The following is a 20,974-nucleotide window of genomic DNA, read 5'->3' as shown; positions in this document are numbered from 1 at the left end:
CTAACAGCTGTGTAATACACCATAGTGTGTATATCCCCACACTTTACCCATCCTTTCCCCTAGCCTGCCTTCCATTCCCACGACCAGTTAGGTGAAGGGAGTGGAATGAAGGTTAACAGTACACGTTGCAGTATCATGCCCTTCATTTGCCTGTAATTGCTTCTCAGTCTTCTCTTGTCCTTCTTCCCTTCATTGGGTAGAGGACAGTATTCACCAGGACTCATTCCTACATCATGAGAACGTGCAACGTCTAACTTTTTGCAGAGCAACTTCCCATTTGGTTCCTCCCGCAATTTTCTGAGAAGCAGAGGTACACATTTGTTTATTAGGTTTAAAAAAAAAAAAAAAAAAGCTTAGTGGTAATTCCCAACACCACCTGATGGCTCTAAAAGTAAAAAAAACCAAACAAAACAATAACAAATAAAATGGCATTTAATGAATTTTAAATAAAAAATAAACATATGCTATGAAAAGGCAAGAGACAGAGAAAGGAGAAGTTGACAAAATCAAGTAACCATGAAACATGGAGATGCTTCCAAAGTGAGAAATTGCTCACCCAGAGGGTACACCACACATTTTGAAAGCTCAGCTCATTGAGGCATGGAAAGCAAAAATGAAAAGGGAAATAATGTTTGGGTGACAAGGAAGCCAGAATTTATACTGTCCTCAGGGACCAGGTACCTAGCCAGACTGATATCCAGATAAGACTCCTGCAAAGTGAAGCTAGAAATAGATTCTTGCTGACTCAGAAAAAGAAAGCCATCACTTGTGTGTGGAATCAATGTTTATTTCTGAATTATACAGAGAGGATATACATACATACATATATATATATGTATATATATATGTATATATATGTGTGTGTGTGGTGGTGTTACATATCTTTATATTATTAATTTGCACTATTTAGGTAGAATTTATTTATTTACCAAAACAAAGGTCTAGTAGATACTTTATTCTGAGCGATCCAATATGTGGTAGAAAAAAACCTTTAAATATATAAAAGATTAGTTTGTGCACATCTAAATGTTTCTAAGGGAACAAACTACAGAGGCATTGTGATTAATTAGATGAGGGTTGCCAACTTAGTACCATAACTGAATACTTAAAACAAGACTTAAGAACACAAAGGCTTGGAGTAGTGACTTCCTCACACATGTCAGAGTTATGTCTTAGAACAGGGGTCCCCAACCCTGCCCCCCAGCCACGGCCTGGTAGGAACCGGGCCACACAGCAGGAGGTGAGGGGTGAGGGGCGGGCGAGCCAGCGCAGCTTCATCTGCCGCTCCCCGTCGCTCGCTCCCCGTCGCTCCCTCCCCGTCGCTCCCTCCCCGTCGCTCCCTCCCTGTCGCTCACATTACCTCTGAAACCACCCCACCCCACCCCCACCCTGTCCCTGGAAAAATCGTCTTCCATGAAACCGGACCCTGGTACCAAAACGGTTGGGGACCGCTGTCTTAGAAGATAACCCCATAAAACATTGTATGGCTTCAACAGGAACTTCGGGTTTTCTTCCGCCCCCAGCTATTGCCCTCCAACAAACTTTCTTACTCCCTGATGATATCTTCTGTGCAGATTTTTGTTCTTTCTCTTAATCAAGGAGCTAAGTGAATAGCACTTGCCACTTTAGGAAAACAATGCGTTTGCCCCAATGACCCCTTGGTTCCCTTAACAACAAATCTACAGGAAAAGTGCAAACAGTTCCCAGAAGTCAGAACCAAAGCAAGAATGCCCAGAATGCAAGAGCTAGATAGTTGATGATGGGAATGTTTACATCTGTCTACATATCGGCTGAGCGATTATTTGTTTTCAGGATTCTTCTAGGCTTCTATGTACTTGGTTTGAATTTACCTGGTGGCCTTTCTCTAGCACATGCAATTAATTTGTCTTTTTAAGATAATAAAATAGCAGATGCCTATCAGAATGGTTACGCAGCCCGTAGAACAGCCCAAACAAAATCACTGATTGAGCAAGATGCTCATCATTTCCACATAGGAAGATGAAGCTCCAAACACAATACCACCTGAGTAGCCTTCCATGAACAGGCTGGCCAAGTTCAGAGAATATGTGAATGGTGGGATTGTTGTCCTGTCTGGTTGACTCTCTCACAAGAGCCTTTTATGGACAGCTCTATGTCCTCGGATTCTTCATTACTTCCGGCGGCTAGGGGGACCATGTAATTTCTCTTCCAAAATGGGATATGGCTGAGCGAAAGGGAGCATTGTGACTAATTATGTCAGGGCAGCAGTGAGCCAACTGGAAAATCGGGTCATTGCTCTGTTCTGAGAGAGGCATAACTTGGGCTGCCGAAGGCAGAGGTGAGCTGTGGGAGGGGCTGCGCTCCGGGGGTTTTCCTCTCAGACACACCAGGTGTTGTGAGGGAGGAGGACCCCAAAGAATGGTTTAACAGGATACCAAGCGGAAAGGGACCGAGGGGAGGACATAGATAGCTGGGGCTTATGGAGGAAAGAGAGCTGACCTGTGTGTAAGAGAGCACGTCTGGAAGGGGGGTGGAGGCGGACGGGAAGCAGATGAGGGCGGGACAATTCAGTCACCTGTGCAGAGACGTCTGCTTCAAAGCATTTCAAAGCTCATGACACGTAGGGCTCGAAGTGTCCCCGACAGCTCTCCCGGACGCAGTTACCATCCTCAGACTATGGTGGAACCCCGTTCTCCACTGCATTTTAATTTTTGCTAGCTTATTAGTAATAGTTGATACTGGAGACTGAGAATCGTCTCCAGGGTAAGGGCAGGACCTCAGCAATGCCTCTCTGTACAGCCAAAAGCCTTCTAAGCAGGCTCCACTTTGGGTCATGTAAACACAACCTGAGCCATGGACTCGTGGCTAGGACTCCTTGCCTTTTTCGGCAAGCCATGCGTTTCACTAACTTGTGGATGCCAAAATTCTCTTTCTTAAGAGTAAATTAGTTTGTGCGTTTGTGCATGCTGTTAGAGAAACCAATATCTGAATACAAATGCGGAGGGGGAAGGATGGATGTGCTGACACGGTGCTCAGCAAACGCTTTCTATAAAGAGAGTCAGTGTTTTAGGCTCCGTGGGCCCATGGTCTATGGCGATTACTTCACTCTGCTGCTGTAGTACGAAAGTAGCTGCAGAGTCTGTAAGCAAATTTGTGGGGCCGTGTTTCAGTAAAACTTTATTTATGGGGACTGAAATTTGAATAGTTTTCATGTGTCATGAAATATTAAAAACATTTTTTTTCTTAGCCCAAAGTGTGAAAACCATTCTTGACTCGAAGGCCATAGGGCAACAGGTAGGGGCACTGGATTACAAACCCCTCGCTCTGCTAGAGGCCCACGGGTTCTAAACCACATTGGTGTTTTAAAGGGCATATGAAGACTTACAAAGGACTGTTTTGCAAGTGATAGTACAGACTCATGTTTAATTTGAAAGCTGTGATTAGAGTGTGTTAAAGCAGATTACTTTTTATAATGCATGTGAGAGAGAAATTCAGATAACTGAATGTTACCAAATAACGAATTTCTGAGTGGGCCACCTTACATAGAACCCTTGGCACTTAAAGTGTAACTAAGTTTAAGTTAAACTAAGAACTAAGTTTATGGCTCGAAGCACAGACAGCTATCAGAAATGGGGACATTGATCCTTAAGTTTCTCAACGTGGAGGCTGGAGAAATGATTTTGTAAAAAGACCAATTCACAGAAAACATGATGCCCAGTTTGATAACTAAAATAAAATTGATGTGAATTAGAAAGCCTGGCTTCCTTTAGAGACGTTAGCAGAGACGATTCACGTGGACAAGAGCCAAGTGGGCACTTAGCTGATGTGGTGTCACACCTGTGTCTACTTTATGGCTGTCTTAAGCAAGCTTAGGATTTTAAAGGTAGAGTTATGTGGGGACCACTTTCCTAGGGACTGTTGAGCCCTGTGTATTTTAAACCTGAAATGATCACCAAGGAGAAATCCAGCTAATCTATGGAAACAAATCCACTCACGATAAATAGTGGACTGAAGTTATCTTAGGGGTCAACACCAGTCTAAGAGACGAAATACCACTGCACCAAGGGTTAATGAAATATTGAAACGGAAGGTCCTACTTTCTTGCTGAGGTTCAACTAAAATCTTAGAGGCACATAACTGGCAAAATAGGAAAATACACACAATTTCATAAAACATGTTAAGAGCAAACAAGTTCCCTTACTGTTTTTCCCCTTAGAAATTTAGAATGGCACTAGGTAGTGCAAAGTGGGAAAAAAGTACCATCAGCCCTGTCTCTTCCAGGTAGATATGTTTCAACAGAGCCACGAAGCAGAAAAGCATCCTCTTCTTCCAGCCATGGCCAACTAGGGCTTTTCTTTTAGCTTCAGATTAATACTTTGGAAAAAAAGAAAAAAAGAAAAGAAATGAGAAACATGAGAGACTGAATAGAAACAGTAATGATTTGAGGAGGGCTGTGCTTGCTTTTTTTCCTCAAAGGACTTACTGAAAATAAATGATGCATGCTTCTTATACTAGACAAATCTGGTAAAACACAATCTTCCCTAGTTGCCAAGGCTCTCTTTAACATATGGAATCTGTTCACTTTTACCAAAGTTTCTGGAAGCATTTTACGCCTTTCCAAACGATTTAGGGGGCAAAAGACTTGTGTGCAGGCTCCCTTTTAAGTGGATTACGATAAGGAATATTATTGCATTTTGGAAATCCACCTATTTTTTAGTAAATGGCCTTTCCTTGTGGGGCAAAAAAATGGTCTGCTTGAAATAAGGAACATCTGACAAGCGCTAAATACTAAGAGGTAAACAATAAAACAACAATGGCAAAACCCCTCCAATATTTAAAAAAAAATTTTCCTATTATAAAAGAAACACGTTTGTTTTTGAAAAATACAGAAAACTATGAAGAAAAGTAAAATTTAAAAGTGACCTCTTGGGCCACCGTCCAAAGAAAACCACTGTTGACCTTTTTTCATGCATAGCACCTTTGATTCCTCCCCCCAGATGTTTTGTCTTGGAGCTTTTAAAATTTTGTTAAATTCATCAAGAGTATGTTTCTAACACGTGAAAAGTTATAAACTTGCTACCATATGTATGACCTTGGAAACGTGAGGCTAAATGAAAGAAGCCCGACCCAAAGCCCATGTGCCATGTGACAGGAAGCACCCAGACGAGGCAGATATAGTCAGGAAGTCGGTTGGTGATTGCCAGGGACTTGGGGTCAGGGGAAATGGAGAGTGATGGGGTTACTTTCTGAGGTGAGGAAAATGTTCTAAAATTGATTGTGGCGTTGGTTGTACAACTCAGTGACGATGCTGTGCCGCTGAACTGTGCAGTTTAAATGGGTGAATTCTATCTCAGTAAAGCTGTTATTTAAAAAGCACAAGTCAAAACCACAATGAGATGCCACCTCGCACCCACCGGGATGGCTATTATCGAAAAAACAGAAAACAAAAGTGTTGGAGGAAAGGGAACGCTTGTGCACTGCTGGTGGGAATGTAAACTACTGCAGCCATTATGGGAGACAGTATGGAGGTTCCTCAAAAAATTAGAAATAGGACTACCATATGACTCAACAATTCCACTTCTAGGTACATATCCAAAATAATTAAAAACAGGGACTCAAACAGATATTTTTACACCCATGTTCACAGCAGCATCGTTCACAATAGCTAGAAGGTGGAAGCCACCCAAGTGTCCATCGATGGATGAATGGATAACAAAATGTGGTCTATACATACAATGAATATTAAGAAGGAAGGAAACCGACAGTTGCTACAACATGGATGAACCTTGAGGAATTAAGCCAAGTGAAATAAACCAGTCACAGAAAGAGAAATATCATGTGATTCCACTTATATGAGGGCCCTAGAGCAGTCAGATTCAGACAGAAAGTCGAAGGGGGGTGGGGGGCTGGGAGCTGTGGTTTAATGGGGATGGATTTTTAGTTTTGCAAGACGAAAAAGTTCTGGAGATCGGTTGCCTGACAACGTGAATGTACTTAACATTACTGAACTGTACACTTAAAAATGGTCAAGACACTATTCAATACAGTTTGTGTTAGGTGTACTTTACCATAATTTAGAAAAAACTGATAAACCGAGGGGGGCTAGCATTACTGTGGCCCACACGTCCCTCCCCGCAGGTAGGGGCCACCTCGCTCCTGAATCGTCTGTCATTTCCGTGACGGCACGTGCTTGGTTCTGTGTGCTTCTGAACCGTGTGTGTGAGGTGTCCATGGGTGTGAGGCACTCTCTTTTCCCTCCAGGTGACGCGAGAGGGACTCGCTGGCTGTGACTCCACTGCTTTCACTCTCACCCTCCAAAATTTTCTAAAGTCAAAGGATTTGCCTGAAAAGGGCGCCAACTACTTTAATGAGATGGATTCTTATATCCTAAGAAAAGCTTGTTGTAAAGAATGTTGAGTTTGGTATCCATAAGTTTGTTTTCTATGTCTGTGGGTCTATTTCTGTTTTGTATATAAGTTCATTTGTATTGGATTTTTTTTTTGATTCCACATATAAGTGATATCACGTGACATTTGTCCTCTGTCTGGCTTACTTCACTTAGTATGATAATCTCCAGGTCAAGGGAAAAGAATCTGAAAAAGAATATATATATACCATATATGTATATATGATATATATATGACATATATATGTATACTGAATCACTGCTGTACACCTGAAAGTGACACAACATTGTAAATCAACTACACTTCAATTAAAAAAAAGATGGAAAAAAAAAAAGAATGTCCACTGAGTTCCCAAATATCTAGGGAATAAGCCTAAAATGGCTTCGGGCCACTTGTGCCTCTCTCTTCCACCTCCTGTGAACATATCACAACTTCCTGGCATCTACCAAAGAAGAGGGCTACAGCCAGTGAACACTCAGAGGAAGAACTTCCACCATGAGAAAAGAAAAACGCTTTGTTTGAAACAGGCAGCTTGGGAAGTATGTGCGGATTTTGCTTAGGTCTGCCCTCCCTCCCGAGCCTTAAGTCTGTATCTTGCAAAGGTTACTGTGCTTTTCGGGTGGAATCTGCAGCAGCTGAGCCCTGTTTATTCTCGCAGCTCTGCAAATAAAGCCAACCCACTCAGTTTACAGTAGTTAAGGTATCCTTCCTTTGAAATACCCTCAGCAATTCGACCACTTCTTAGCTCTGGGGACTTGGCCTAGTTACCTATCTTCTCTAAGTCTCCATGTCTGTATCTGTAAAGCAGAACAATCGTATCTCTCTCACGGCTTGCTAAGGATTAAGTCTAAAGTGTTTTCAACTGCACAGAATGAGCACACAGTAAATGTCTATTATTAGTAGCAGTAATATTCGTACTAGTAGTAGAGTAGCAGTAGCAGCTCTGTGTCTTTCTGGAATGCGAAAATCATCTCTCTGCTTACAATCATCTTGTCTCCTTTGGGAGTTGTCAAACCCAGCCATGCTGTCAGGAGAGGCCAGGTTGTCATGGATATTAATCTCTATTTTATGCCCTCAAGGATCTGACTTGTCTTCTTACCAGCAGGGTTTTACCATGGAGGTGTCTTCTTTTTTATCCACGCTGACCCCTTCGATCTTTTAGATCAGGTCTTTTTCTAATATGCATTTTCAAAAGACAGATCCTTCTTGACTTGTTTTTGCTTCAAAAATGGACTTCCAGCTGCAGTTATTCCCAAAAGAATGTTATTAAGTTTGATTGACGATTGGATTTTTATTCTTATTCATATGGTGGTGGCTCAGTTTCTTTCGCAGACCAAGAAAATATTTATTACATTTGGGGCACAACATCTGAAGAGTGTGAATGTGGGTCAGAACACTTGAAATCGTCTTGAAAAGTTTAAAGGGCACCGTCACTTTGTTTCATCACCTAAGGCACCTGATAAAAATCTGAAAAAAGCACACCATTTTGAAACACCTCATTTTTCATACTGACTTTTTTGTAAACCTTTTAGGGTTTAATTTAACCCTTCAGCTTTTGGTAAACAAGAAGCTGAAAAGTTGAAATTTAATAACCCAGTTTATGGAAGGAGCAAGAGATAGTCAAGAGTGGATGCTTTTTAAGTTAATACAGGAAACCACACTGAAGATTGATTTCCGAGATAACAGTTGTGTTGTGAAGCTACTAATTTAAGTCTCCCCACACAGAACCACTTCTCCTGGATCATGTAGACTTTTTATGTGTGTAAGAATATAAAAAGTCATGTTGCAGGTTTTAGGAGACGAATGAATAAATAAAATCCAAACCTGACAGTGAAGGAGACAAGCACCTGGGGCTACTTTTAAAAATAGTATGCTTTTCGGAAAAAACTTACTTTTCATCAGACTTGAACTATGAAAGGAGTATTCCTCATTGGGCAGATGGGCTTCACTTTCTAGAACTAATTTTCCAGTGAGACATAGTAGCTTTCTGCTCATTTCCTATAGGCTAGTTTGGCTTCTAACGTGTGTTAAACGAAGTTTCTTACAAAGCTTCTGACAATATTGTTTAATGATAAAAGGAAACTCTCCTGTTTGCTGTCGGAAGAGCAGGGAGATGGACTTAACCTTCCCTTCTCTCTCTCAGGAAAATGAGGCCATGACAGTATCAGCACACATCGCGTTTTATTCTTGGCCTTAATTGAGCTCCTTGGAAGAGCCTTTGCCCATTTTGCAGTTTATCCATTTAATACTAGCTAGAGAAGGTGTAAAATGCTTCCACTCCGGAACCAGAAGGTAAACGAAGCCTGGTATTCCGATATTAAAGAAAGCCAGAAACCCAGGGCTGGAAGTCAGCAGAAAAAACTCTCAGCCACTCTGGCCCTCATCCCGTTTCACATCCTCCACACTGTGAGCATGTGCCTGGTAAAGAAGAGCTTAGGAAAGAGAGGGCTGAAGAAAGCGGAAGCCCGGAGAGGAGTATTTTCTAAGTGGGAAGTAACATTAACAATTTGCAGCATCGCCCCGCCCCCATGCCCATCCCTGGAATGAAGCCCAACAGAAGCAGTGTTTTGCCCTCTCCCCAGCCCCAACAGCCCTTTATACAGATGAGGAACAAAACACACAAGGCAGGCAAAGGAGTGGGTAAGCCCGCAGATGCAGCAGCTGTAGGTTAGTGAGGGACATCCGTCCGCGTTAACTGTGGGCACAGGACTCTGCTCTAGGGGGCGCTGTTTTGATGCGGGAGGGATGATTTGCACAAAGGATTAGATGGACTATAAGGGCCTATGGTTTTTTTTTATTTTGCCGAACTTTCGCGTGACAGTTTGCTTGAAGCATTTGCTGTCTTCATCTCAAAAAAGGTGGGACCAGTGTACCCTTCAGAAGAGTAGCTGCTCGATTTCAAAGGTCTCTTTTACAGCTTTTGTTCTTTATGTACTTTTCAGTAAAGACCTTCTCTTTCAAGTTTTTGTGTATAAACTTCCTTAAACTGTAAGGTCACCATGGCAACTGCAGAGTAAGTGCACTGGGATTTTCCAGTTTCCCTTCAGACCTCCTCCAGGGAAAGGAGGTCACAAGAGAACAAAATGTGACAATAGCAGATACATTTAAATGTAATCTTTGCTCCTCCTTCTGGATTCCTGTGAAGAAGGACAAGGTTAAATTCTCCACAACTCAAACCCAATTAGGAGTCCCCGATTGGATGGCCAATTTCCCTGAGAGCATCATGGTGACCACAGTTTATTCCCTGAAACTGACCGGGACAATAACGAACTCTATTTGTCTTAGGCCACAAATTTTGTCCTCCCCGGTGTTCTCTTAGATCAGAGGTTGAGTACCATTCCAGCATTAAGACCACCTCTCTCTGATTTCAAAACCACTGGCTCTGAAACTGCCCTGCAAAGGCTCCAGTCCCAGCTCTGGGCCATTCTTACAGCTGTACAAATTGGACTGGCCAGCTAATCTCTCTATGCTTCTCTTTCCTTATCTACAAAACGCACCTCATTGGCTTATTCTGAGGATAAAAATCAGAGAGTGTGCGTGCAGGTTTTTACATAGAACCTGGCACGTGGTAAGAACCCAGTACATGCTCAATTTTTGTTTCTCACAGGATGAGACTAGATGGACTAGATCATTTCTAAAGTTCCATCTGGACTCAACCGCCTCTTGAATTTTCGAAACAAGGACGTTTTCTCTCCCATCCACCAAAATAAGTTCAAATGGAAGTCCCTACTTTCACTAATTAAAATATGAATGATGTAATTCAGAAAGCAGAGTTGCATTCCTCTTGCCCAAATGCTTTTACATCTGGCTCAAATACTCATTTTCTCCTCACTTTTGGACTGGAAAAATAGAACGCCAAATGAAGACTTAGGTTGTCCTTACGTCATCTAATGGTGATCATGAGTGAGACGGTGTTAAGCTGACACATTTCTCTTTTAAGTTTCTAAATTCAGGAATAGAGAGCGTGAAAGCTGAACATCTAAACGGTGTTTACCCAATCCTCAGTGTATTTTGTCTTTCAGAGCCCAGCCATACAACATAATAAGTAACCACACAGTTGTTATTGATGGTGAATTCTTACTCCTTCTCCATAGAAGACATTTCTGGTTCATTGTAAAGGCAGCTAGTTCTGAGTGCAAGGGGGGGAGAAAAAAAAGGAAGCAGTAAACATTTTCTCCACTGTTACCACTTTGTAAACATGACAGATTTGGCCTTTTTAAACTGTTTAGTGTGGTCCCATTGCTACTACAGAACACATCTACACCTGGACAGATGATGAGATTAAGCTCTGATTCTTTTACCATCAGTTTTGAAAATATAGTAATTGCTTCTGATTTAGAACTATAAAAGGAAGACTGAGAACTCCAAACACCTCCAGCGGTCTCTTCTGTCCTTGTTTTTTTTGTTTGTTTTTTCTTTTTCCTGACTTTTCAATCTATCTTATTCAGGGAACATTATATTGCAAATTTTTATTTGTAACCCAAATAATATAATATTTTAGACACAAAGGACAATCCCTCTCGAGCAGCCTGACGTTATTTACATACGAACACAGTTAACTTTCAGTTTTCACAACAACGAAGATTTTCCAAGACACTAAAAGAATGCCAGTTTCAACTTTCTTTGGTGTTGTTACAGAAAAATACCTTACAGCTGATCTGTATTTGGGTCAAACAAGTGAGTCCTAACATTAACCTAAACTGATTGCATCCAGAAAGAAAAATGTAACCATATAAAATAAGGAAACTTTTATTATGGTGTATGAATGTGTTTATGCTTTCTTGTGTAATATTAGCTGCTTTTGATATTCCGTGTGATTCCTCTGTTAGCCAATTTCAAACTTGCTTTATATTAATTTCCAATTAATTAATTAAACACTTCAACTGTTACTTGTTCCCCTCTGGTAAATATTTTATTGTTGGCAAACAAACGCCATTTAAAGAGATGCTGTGATCCTTTTTACGTGCGGGAGTTCCTTTTGTAATGTGAATAATTTCACAAGCCGGGGTATCTGTCTGCACATCAGAGGTTCGGTTATTAATGTTAGGTATTTTGTTGAAAATGGCAGAAGTCTGGCTCCCTGAGAAGGGCGGAGGGCTTTTTGCCCCTCTCCAGCCACCCTTCTCGCTGGTGGTGGTATTTTTATGGAGGATACCTGGCAACTCTAGTGAACAAGGACAGTCAGGCAAGTGTTGACTGTTCTAGAAAAACCTAGCGAAGCTGCAGTGGAATTAAGGCAGGGCAGTCTTCCAAACCTAGCTTTTCTGCTTTTTAACTTTGCGTAATCCTTCCAAGGGAAACAGCAATTTGCAGTTCACGTGTTACCGTCACCCCAGAGGCGACAGACGGATTCTTCGCCGTTTTCAAAATAAGAACGGCTCTATAGATACAACTTATCCTTTGAAAGTATTTTCTTTCCTATATAAAACTACAGGTTTAAGGGAAAAAATAAGGCAGGCTGAGGAAATTGCCTTCTGAAAGTCAATTAGAGGTGGAGGTGGTATGTGTGTGTATGTGTATGTAGGGAGAGGGTGAATGTTTAAAAACATTAGTGGGACTAAAGACAGACAGGCTTTGTTCCCTGACAGGGTATGTGTTTGCTTTTGTTAGAACCAGCCTGAAGCGTTCTAGTTAAGGTCGTGTGGAAAGTCAGGGGGCATCTGTTCGTGAAAGGAACCTGGTTTTTCTGGCTTCTAAAATCTAACCATAGATCTGCAGTGATTTATGTTTTCTGAACCTCAAGTCATCCTCTACAGTCTGTCCAAGGGTTGGGGGACCACTTCAGAGGCTGAAAGGTAGTCGTCAAGAAGATGTAGCTAGCATGCCAAAACGGAAGGATTCTGAGGGATTTCAATCATCGGTGGGGTCAACAGAGTAAAATTCTTTCTCCTCCCACGTTTTCAGATGTGCAGATATATCTCATGGCCTCATCTCTGTAATGTCACCATCAGAAGAAGTAGGATCAATTGGAGGAGAATTTAGACAGGCGGCTTACTCACTGAATCCAAAGCAAGAGCATAGATCTCCTGGGACAAATCTAATTATTTTTATTCAGCCATTTACTTTAAGACAGTGATTCTCAAAGCAAGGTACCGAGACTGGCAGTATTAGCATTACTGGGAACTAGTTAGAAATACAGATTTCTCAGGCCTGCCGAATCAGAAACTTGGAGGGCGAGGCCCAGGATACTTGTGTTTTAACAAGTGCTCCAGGCGATTCTAATGCACAGTTAAGATTGAGAACCACTGCCCCACAGCAATGATCTTATTAGTCTTATGCACATTCACCAATTCATGCAGCAGAAATTTACTGAGCATCTAGTATGTACTAGGCATGAGCTTGGTGCTTCCTTTAGGAAGGAGATCAAGACATCTCAGGGCCACCCGAGACCATTTAGATATCGGGGGAGAGGATCTGTGGCAGTAGATTAGTGAACAAAATGAAGAATTTGAGAGAAAAAAAGAGAAAGCTACACAACTAAACCAAAAATGATAAATGTTTTCCTATGGTAGCTAAGCAGGAAGAGTAGAAATATGGAGGGAAGATAACTATTGAAGGAGGCAAGATTTTATGGTAATGATAGCACATGACTAGGACTCTATAGCGGGTTTGGCTGGAAAATTATTGATGCTCTTTCCTCATCTTTTGTCTTGAAAACAGCTCCTTAATTTCATAAATACGTTATCCTAAAAAAATGAATACTAAAGGGAAACTAACTGCGAGTTCTCTTTGTAGGGAAAGCTCATGACAGTGCAATTTGAGCAAAGATAACTGCTGAAGGGGTACATTACACCAACTTTCGGTTCCTTGATTTCTAATATCTTCCTTCTTTCCACAACTTCTTGTTTTCAACAGTTGCGTTAGAGACTAAGAAGATTCTGCTAGAGTAAAAATTTGTGTCATTTTGAGTATTGTTAGTCTAAATGGGTGTCAGTTACCTTGAAAGAAAACTAGAGGATAGGAGTATTTAACAGTAAACTACTGCTAAACTTTCTAAAGCAAAAACCTTTCCTTGAGTTTTTAAACCCAAAAGAGCCACACTATAAGCAAATAATTCTACAGATTACCTGCTATAAGAATGTGCTGTAGGAAAAAAATATCTAAATGGATTGTTTTCATGAGGAATTGGCATTTACACCTATGCAGGTAAAGCTTCACTAATTTAGATCTTACTTAGTCAGAATTTGTAGCTGTTTGGACATTGTCCAGGCTTTCTGCTTTTGCAATATCTATTAAAACAGGAACGGGTTATAAAAATTAACAGTGGGGCTTCCCTGGTGGCGCAGTGGTTGGGAGTCCGCCTGCCGATGCGGGGCTCACGGGTTCGTGGCCCGGTCCAGGAGGATCCCACATGCCGCGGAGCAGCTGGGCCCGTGGGCCATGGCAGCTGGGCCTGCGCGTCCGGAGCCTGTGCTCCGCAGCGGGAGGGGCCGCAGCGGTGAGAGGCCCGCGTACCGCAAAAAAAAAAAAAAATTAACAGTGTGAGCAACATGTGAAATGGAGAAGCTTAATACAGCAAATATTCTTGTCTAGATTTCACATAAAGTGTCAGAAAAATTATCTGTGACCGGGAAATAAGAAAAGGAAATTACTGGATGTTCTTCCTTTTTTTTTTTTTTTTTATTTTTTGCGGTACCCGGGCCTCTCACTGTTGTGGCCTCTCCCGTTGCGGAGCACAGGCTCTGGACGCACAGGCTCAGCGGCCATGGCTCATGGGCCCAGCCGCTCCGCGGCATGTGAGGAGATCTTCCCGGACCGGGACACGAACCCGTGTGCCCTGCATCGGCAGGCGGACTCTCAACCACTGTGCCACCAGGGAAGCCCTGGATGTTCTTTAATAGCAGTGCTGAGTTGACTTTCTATTGATCTTACAACTCTGTAGAGGCAGATGTTAACTTGTAGATTTTTATTGAGCAGAGATGCAAATAATTTCTGTCCAGTGGAAAAGAAAACCCTACGGTTACAGTTTATTGCCCTGTTGAACATTAATCAGTTTTGTATCTAAACCAATATTTTTATCCTAATGTTCCTTTATAAACTGCCTATAGATGTCTAGCTTTTCAAATGCTCTTTGAACTGGTTTTAACAGCTTACTGGTTCCTTCATTAAATAATTAGTTGAACAAAATCATTGGCATGTATTCGTTTTATATTTGCATTAAAGTTATGATTTTGCTGTTTTGAAAACTATAATAATAGTGAGCAATAATTTTTTTTATTCATCCAAATAGCTCAGAAGCTGTTAGGCTGTATTTGCCAGTCACTAAATAAGGTGTTTTTAAAAAATCTTGGGAATTCGTGAATTTGGTTCTACAAAACTATTGCAAAATTCAACTTGCCATCATTTTTCTGCATTAGTATGAACTGGTGAGGTTTATTGCCTCAATACAGCCAAGCGATCATCTGGATGTTATACTATATGTGGCAGTGCCTGCGATGTGTTTCTTTTGCTGTAGTGCCTAAAATTGCATGTATATTTTTAAAAGAAATTAAACAACAGTAACAAGATGACCAAGATAACCAAGATCATGGTGGGGGAGGGTGTGGGGGGCAAATAGACTGTAGTACAAATAAGAGAAATTACATCTATCATGGAACAAAGGAAACTTTTAAAGGGCAGTATTGTCAGGATGCAAGAATAAAACACCAGGCATGCAGGTCCTCCCAATTCATTCCTGAAATGCAAGCCAACATCACTGCCAGCTGCTGAATGGAAACCGAGTCTTACTTAGCTGCTTCTGATGCTTCCCTCAGTTCTTCATCCAGTCTGCATGAGCAAAAATTAGCAGTGTAGAAAAGAAACAAAAAAGCAAGCAGAGCGTGAGAAGAGTCACCCAGCAAAGCAGAGCCAGACATAAGTGGAGCGTATGTGCTTTTAAAAACCAACCTTTGGAGCACTGAGACACATTCCTTCAATTAAATACGGTGTTTTCAGAACTCCGATTCAACGTTTATGTACGTTTCTTTTGCAAAGTCCTCCATAAAGATGATAGATATAAACGTTGCAAGAAAATTGGCAACATGCTGGCTGAATAAAGCTGGAAACAGCCATAGCAGTTGCTGGGGACAGTTAAAGTTAGCTTGCAGCCTGGGCCAAGTCAGGGACGTATCTGGTTTAGTAGGTTTCAGTTGCAAATTAGGTTGACCTCAACAGCTTTTTTTTACACACAAGACAAAGACTGGAAATGATATACTGCAAGGGACTGGTACGAGGACCTCTGCTCTGATAGCGTGTTGAGGTCACCCACAAGTAAGACACTGGTGTACACACACAGAGGACCCAGCGTGAACTGTAGATCAGGAGACTTTTACCTCACACTTCTCTTATAAGATCTCTCTTCATCGTACCTTACAGGATAAAAAAATGAATGCAGTGAGGAAAACGAGCAGACAGACAGATGGAAAAAAAATGACAGGTCAGTGTTTTACAGAACAGTCAAAACATGAGAGGAAAAGCCTACCCAAAGAGTAATCAAATTGCCTTTGGGGAGAAATCTTGTTTTTATTAGATATAGTCAATGATTTAGAATTTATGATTATATCCAGCCAATCCTCATGATTTGCAGATTCCGTGTTTGCAAATTCGCCTACTTGCTAAACCCTAGTTGCAACCTCTAAAGCAGTACGTACGGCACTTTCATGGTCACTTGTGGATGTTCACAGAGTGACCAGAAATTTGAGTCACCCGACCTGTGGGTTCCCAGCTGATGTGGAACTAGGCGAGGCTCCGCCTTCTCGTCTCAGCTCTTTTGCTGCAAACAAGTAGGCTTTTTACAGTCTCTGAAGTGTCATGTTTTTCTCATTTTTGTGCTTTTTGCTGGCGATCTCTTTCTTTATTAAAAACGTTCCCCAAACATTGTGCTTAAGTACCATCTAGTATTCCTAAGCACAGGGAGGCTATGGTGTGCCTTAGGGAAGGATATATGTGTGTTAGATAAGCTTTACTCAGGCACAAGTTACAGTGCTGTTGGCCCTGAGTTCAGTGTTAGTGAATCAACAGTACAGGTCAACTAAAATATCTTTAAACAGAAACGCAATAAGACAAGTTTATATATTAATCGGTCAATGAAAATGTGGTGACTGAGTACTCACAGAAACTCAGCGCTGTATGCCCCCTAGAAACAACGGTTCAGTACTTTATTCAAATCTTGTGAGAACATCACTGCCACAAATAATAAGAATCGCCTGTAATCGGTGATTATAAATCTGATTCCAGATTGGGCTCGTTTTTCTTGCATTTAAGCCCTTTGATGACAGGCTCCATCCCAGCTGAATACTGGTCTTGGGATTGGATGAGATCAGACCCTCTGAATGCTATTGTGTAACGGGAAGGAGCTAGGGCTTGCTATCAATTTGAAAATGGCATAATATGAAAATGAGGCAATGAGGGTCAGTCACAGAAATGAGACAAAGGACATCCAGAGGAGATGGATTACAAAAGACAGGAGAGATCAATCATGGACACATGGGGAGGGCGGGCATGGTTGTAAATTTCTTCCTCCAGAAGAAACTCTTTCCAAATGAAGCCCTTCCTGCCAAAGAAAGAAACTTTTCCCAAATGGAGCCCTTGAAAACTGACATGTGTAGATGAATGAAAAGCTCCTCTGGCATGTTTAACTTCTCAACAACTCAACTTCCCTGTATAAATAGCAAGTCTCTAAAAGCAACACAATTACAATAAATAGCATTCTGGATTGCCAGCTTCGTGCCAGGCTTCCTCAATGTTTTACGTACACTGTTCTCATTCAGCCCTCAGGACCTTTCCATTGCTCCTCACTTTCTCATTTTAAAGATGCTGAAGCTGAGACCCAGAGTTTGTTTGTTTGTTTGTTTTCAATTATTTTATTTTTGGCCGTGTGGGGTCTTTGTTGCTGCGCACAGGCTCTCTCTAGTTGCAGTGAGCGGGGGCTACTCTTCGTTGCGGTGTGTGAGCTTCTCATTGCGGTGGCTTCTCTTGTTGCGGAGCACGGGCTCTAGGTGCACAGGCTTCAGTAGTTGTGTCTCGTGGGCTCTAGAGCGCAGGCTCAGTAGTTGTAGCGCATGGGCTTAGTTGCTCCGCGCGTGGGGGATCTTCCTGGACCAGGGCTCGAACCCGTGTCCCCTGCATTGGCAGGCGGATTCTTAACTACTGCGCCACCAGGGAAGCCCTGACTCAGGGTTTTAAATAGGTTTCCTGAAGTCTCAGAGAGGCAGGTGGGAAGGTTCAAACCTAATGCTAAGCCTCCAAAGCCCACTCTCTTCTCTTTTTCCACTTGCCACACCGGGGAAGCACTGCCATATTTACCTAGAAAATGTCCAGTGCTCATTTCCACTTGAGGAGGGAAGGTCCTTGTTATCTTTTGCAAAGGGAGACGGCATTATAGGAGGTGGGTGCTCCAGTACTTTTACATTTAAAGACCAGGAGTGGGTTTTGGAGATGGGGTCCCTTTTTTGAGGCAGCAGGCTAGAGCTACAAGGTGTGCTGGTTTCGGGACTCTATGAAGCTAGTGAGGATTAAAGCCACCATTAGGAGCTTATGAACACTCTGCTTGATTCAGCTGAGCTAACTGGCAGTCCTCAACCCAGTCGGTATCCTCTGTTCTTACCTGATATTGGGATGCCGGAAAACCAAACGCAGCTGCTTCTGAGTTTTGACTTTAGATGGTTTTTTAAGGGAAGTAAAGAAATCTGCTAGAAAAGGGCATGGGCATTGCGGTGCCAGGCTGACCTGGATTTGAATTCTAGTTCCATCTCTTCCTTGTTCCTACTTATACTTTGCATAAGTAACGTCCCCTTCCTAAGTTGTCTTCCTTCCCCGTAAACGGGGGTTTACTGTGGGGATTAAATAAAAGATATAGAGCACTTCTATGCCTAGCACAGCAGAGACACATTAGAGTCTTTTCCTTCCAGTTTCTGTGCCCTTTTTTTTTTTTTTTTTTTTAAGTGAGGGGACTCTTTTTTGGAAGCCCAAATTGGGAGGTCACTTTTGCTCTCCATCTTACGGAGGAAGATGGGGTATCCTTGACTGTTTTCTCTTGAGCTGATGGTTAGATTCCTCCCAGTTTTAATCACACAGAAAGCTAGTGAATCAGACACAGTGAAAGAAAAACATGATCGACAGTAAACAATAGCTCTTTTGCAACAATGAACCAGTGAGGAGGGTTCATTCTCCAGCATCATGCTTTTAAGTCCCAGCTCCAAGCAGTTGTTCGGTTAACTTTTTATTTGTATTATTTTTTTGCAGCCTAATCCTACAACCTTCAGTATCCATACTTTCTTCCCACAGGCTTTACCCTGTACTGAGTAAGGAGGTCATTCCTAACTGCACCACCCACCACTCTGCTTTATCTTTCACCTGAAGGGAACCATGAAGAAAAAGGACTGAGAAGAAAACAGAGAAAGGGTAATTTTTTTCTCTTTTCCTAGGGTCAAGCCGATAAATTACTTTATGTAAGGCAGTGAAGAAGTCCAGGCTATGCACGAAACACACTGGGTCTGTGTGGCATGCTAGACACAAGTAACAAATATGCTGATTAATGTTAAATTCAGGCTTTCTCCAGAATGGTAGTACATTCAAGATAAAAATGAGGAAATTTCAGTAACACCAATAGAAGATTATGTGAAAGAAGATCTGAAAGAACAGAACAGTTATCGCTAGGCTATAAGAAAGGAAAATATTTATTGGAGAATATTTAATATTTGTTTTAAATAGAAGGTAATGCCCTTTCCCCATATTTTATAAATCAGTTATTTCCTAATCTCCTTCTCCAGACATGCAGTATTTCTCCCCACATCTTCAGAACCATCAGGACTTACTTGATGATGCTCTCTGGAATATGGATGCAATCCATTGGGATCAGCCCACTGAGTTCTGATAAGCTACTGACGTATTTAATTTTACTGCTGAACTTTGAACTAGAAAAAAGAAAAGAAAAAAGATACCAGTCGCTCCTCCATCCCTTCTCAGGCTGCTGCCTCTTCTTGAAAATTCTTATCACCTTGTCCCGGCACTCTTACTAAGAAGAATGGCTATATTATTTCAGTAGTTACTATGTGCGAGACACTGTTTTAACTGGTTTATATATATTCTTTTATTTCCTATGATTGATAGCCTAATGAGGTAGATACTATTATCGTTCTCTTTTTAAAGATAAGGAAACTTAAAACATATGGAGTTAAGTGTTTGCCCAGATTTCACCTTCAGTAAGTGGCAAAGCCTAGATTTAAACCCGGGTAGCCTGACTGCAGGGTCCACACATTGCATGGCCTCCCGGTGGTTCCTGCCACTCTGAACTGTCACTGGTTGGTTTATGGTTTGTTTCCCTTTGTTTGCTTGTTGGTTTTTAGCAAACAAAAATCTTGTCATTAGTTCTTTCAGAATCTACCACGGTTGATATATTTTTAAAATATATATCAACCTGTTTTCCTCTTATTTTTTTAGTTGTACTTTTATTTTAAATATATATATACACTTTTTAAAGTTTTAAATCTCGAAAGGTCATTCCAGATGAAACAATGTTCATAAAACAATGTTCCAATCATCGGATTTGAATGACAGACGGCTTTCATCTCAATGTTGTCATTTTAGATGTGTGTAAGTGCATAGAAAACAACTTGCAAGGAGACCCCTGAATTTGCCTCTGGGGAAGGGGGCTGGGTACAAGAGTCGGTAGTTGCTGAAGGAAGAACTTGGTCTTTATAACAATTGGATGTTTTATAAGAAGAAGGAAGGCATTTTTGTATTGTTGGTGTAATAGCAAGCTAATTCTAAAAATAGATCATTCCAGTTGAAAGGGAATTTGATCAAGCATCAAATTTTCCTGAATGTTCTCCAATGAAAGGGCCTCCCCAGTCTACTGGGAGGATGCTGTACCACCTGCCAACTGTACTGTCTTCTGTTCAACTACTGCGTATTCTAATAGGAAGTCTTTTCAAGGTCAGTTCTCCATATACCTGTCTTTCACATTTTACTCGCAGTTTTGACCCTGGGCCACTGGCTGTGACTTGTGAACAACCTTCATCTCCCAAAAGTCACTTCTAGTCGTCCTGATCAGCCTTGGGTGAACACACATTACCAACAATATGCTACCTTAGGCCACTTCCTTCCTCCAGAGTTTTCAAGCTCAATTCAGGTTTTGATGAAAGATGGAGGGGGTGGAATAAAAAGGCAGAAGAAGTTAGTTATGCAAGGGGGGACACCTCCACACTGGAATGTACAGTTCTCTAAATATGCCTGGTGTATGGTACCTCCTTCTTGGTGTGTCGGTACCTGCTGTTTCCTCTACCTGGCTTTAGCTAGCCAATGCTATTAGTCTTCAGAACTCAACTTGAGGGCACATTCTTCTGGAAAGCCTCTCTTGATGCAGACTCTCAGCCTTCACACTCCACCTGTTACCTTAAAACTCACACTCACCGTGAGTTATCAGGCCTCATCGTGCTTCCTTTGTACCCTGTATTATAACTGTTTTCTAGTCCTCCTGTGTCAGCTGCCAGGCTGTGAACTCCCTGAGGACAGCAACTGAGCTATTTAATTTCTCAGCCCCAGCACCTAACCCAATGCTTGACACAAACGATTCATTTTAAAAAGGCATTTGAGGGGAGAGAGAAAAA

General features: G+C 41.7%; 1 protein-coding gene across 1 annotated transcript in view; it reads right to left on the bottom strand.

Annotated features, from left to right (window-relative positions):
* Nucleotides 1–414: 414 nt before the first annotated feature.
* PRUNE2 (prune homolog 2 with BCH domain) overlaps nt 415–20,974 on the bottom strand; it is a 269,696-nt gene continuing 249,136 nt past the window's right edge. The window contains exons 17-20 of the mRNA XM_060154956.1: nt 19,181–19,279; nt 15,698–15,733; nt 10,468–10,515; nt 415–4,353 (exon numbers count right to left, since the gene is read on the bottom strand). Coding sequence (XP_060010939.1) covers nt 4,323–4,353; nt 10,468–10,515; nt 15,698–15,733; nt 19,181–19,279 — 214 coding nt within the window. The 3' untranslated portion in view covers nt 415–4,322. The remainder of the gene's footprint in view (nt 4,354–10,467; nt 10,516–15,697; nt 15,734–19,180; nt 19,280–20,974) is intronic.

Source organism: Lagenorhynchus albirostris, chromosome 7 (assembly GCF_949774975.1).
Source record: "Lagenorhynchus albirostris chromosome 7, mLagAlb1.1, whole genome shotgun sequence".
NCBI classification, from domain to species: domain Eukaryota; kingdom Metazoa; phylum Chordata; class Mammalia; order Artiodactyla; family Delphinidae; genus Lagenorhynchus; species Lagenorhynchus albirostris.
This window is presented reverse-complemented; position numbering and strand designations above follow the sequence as displayed.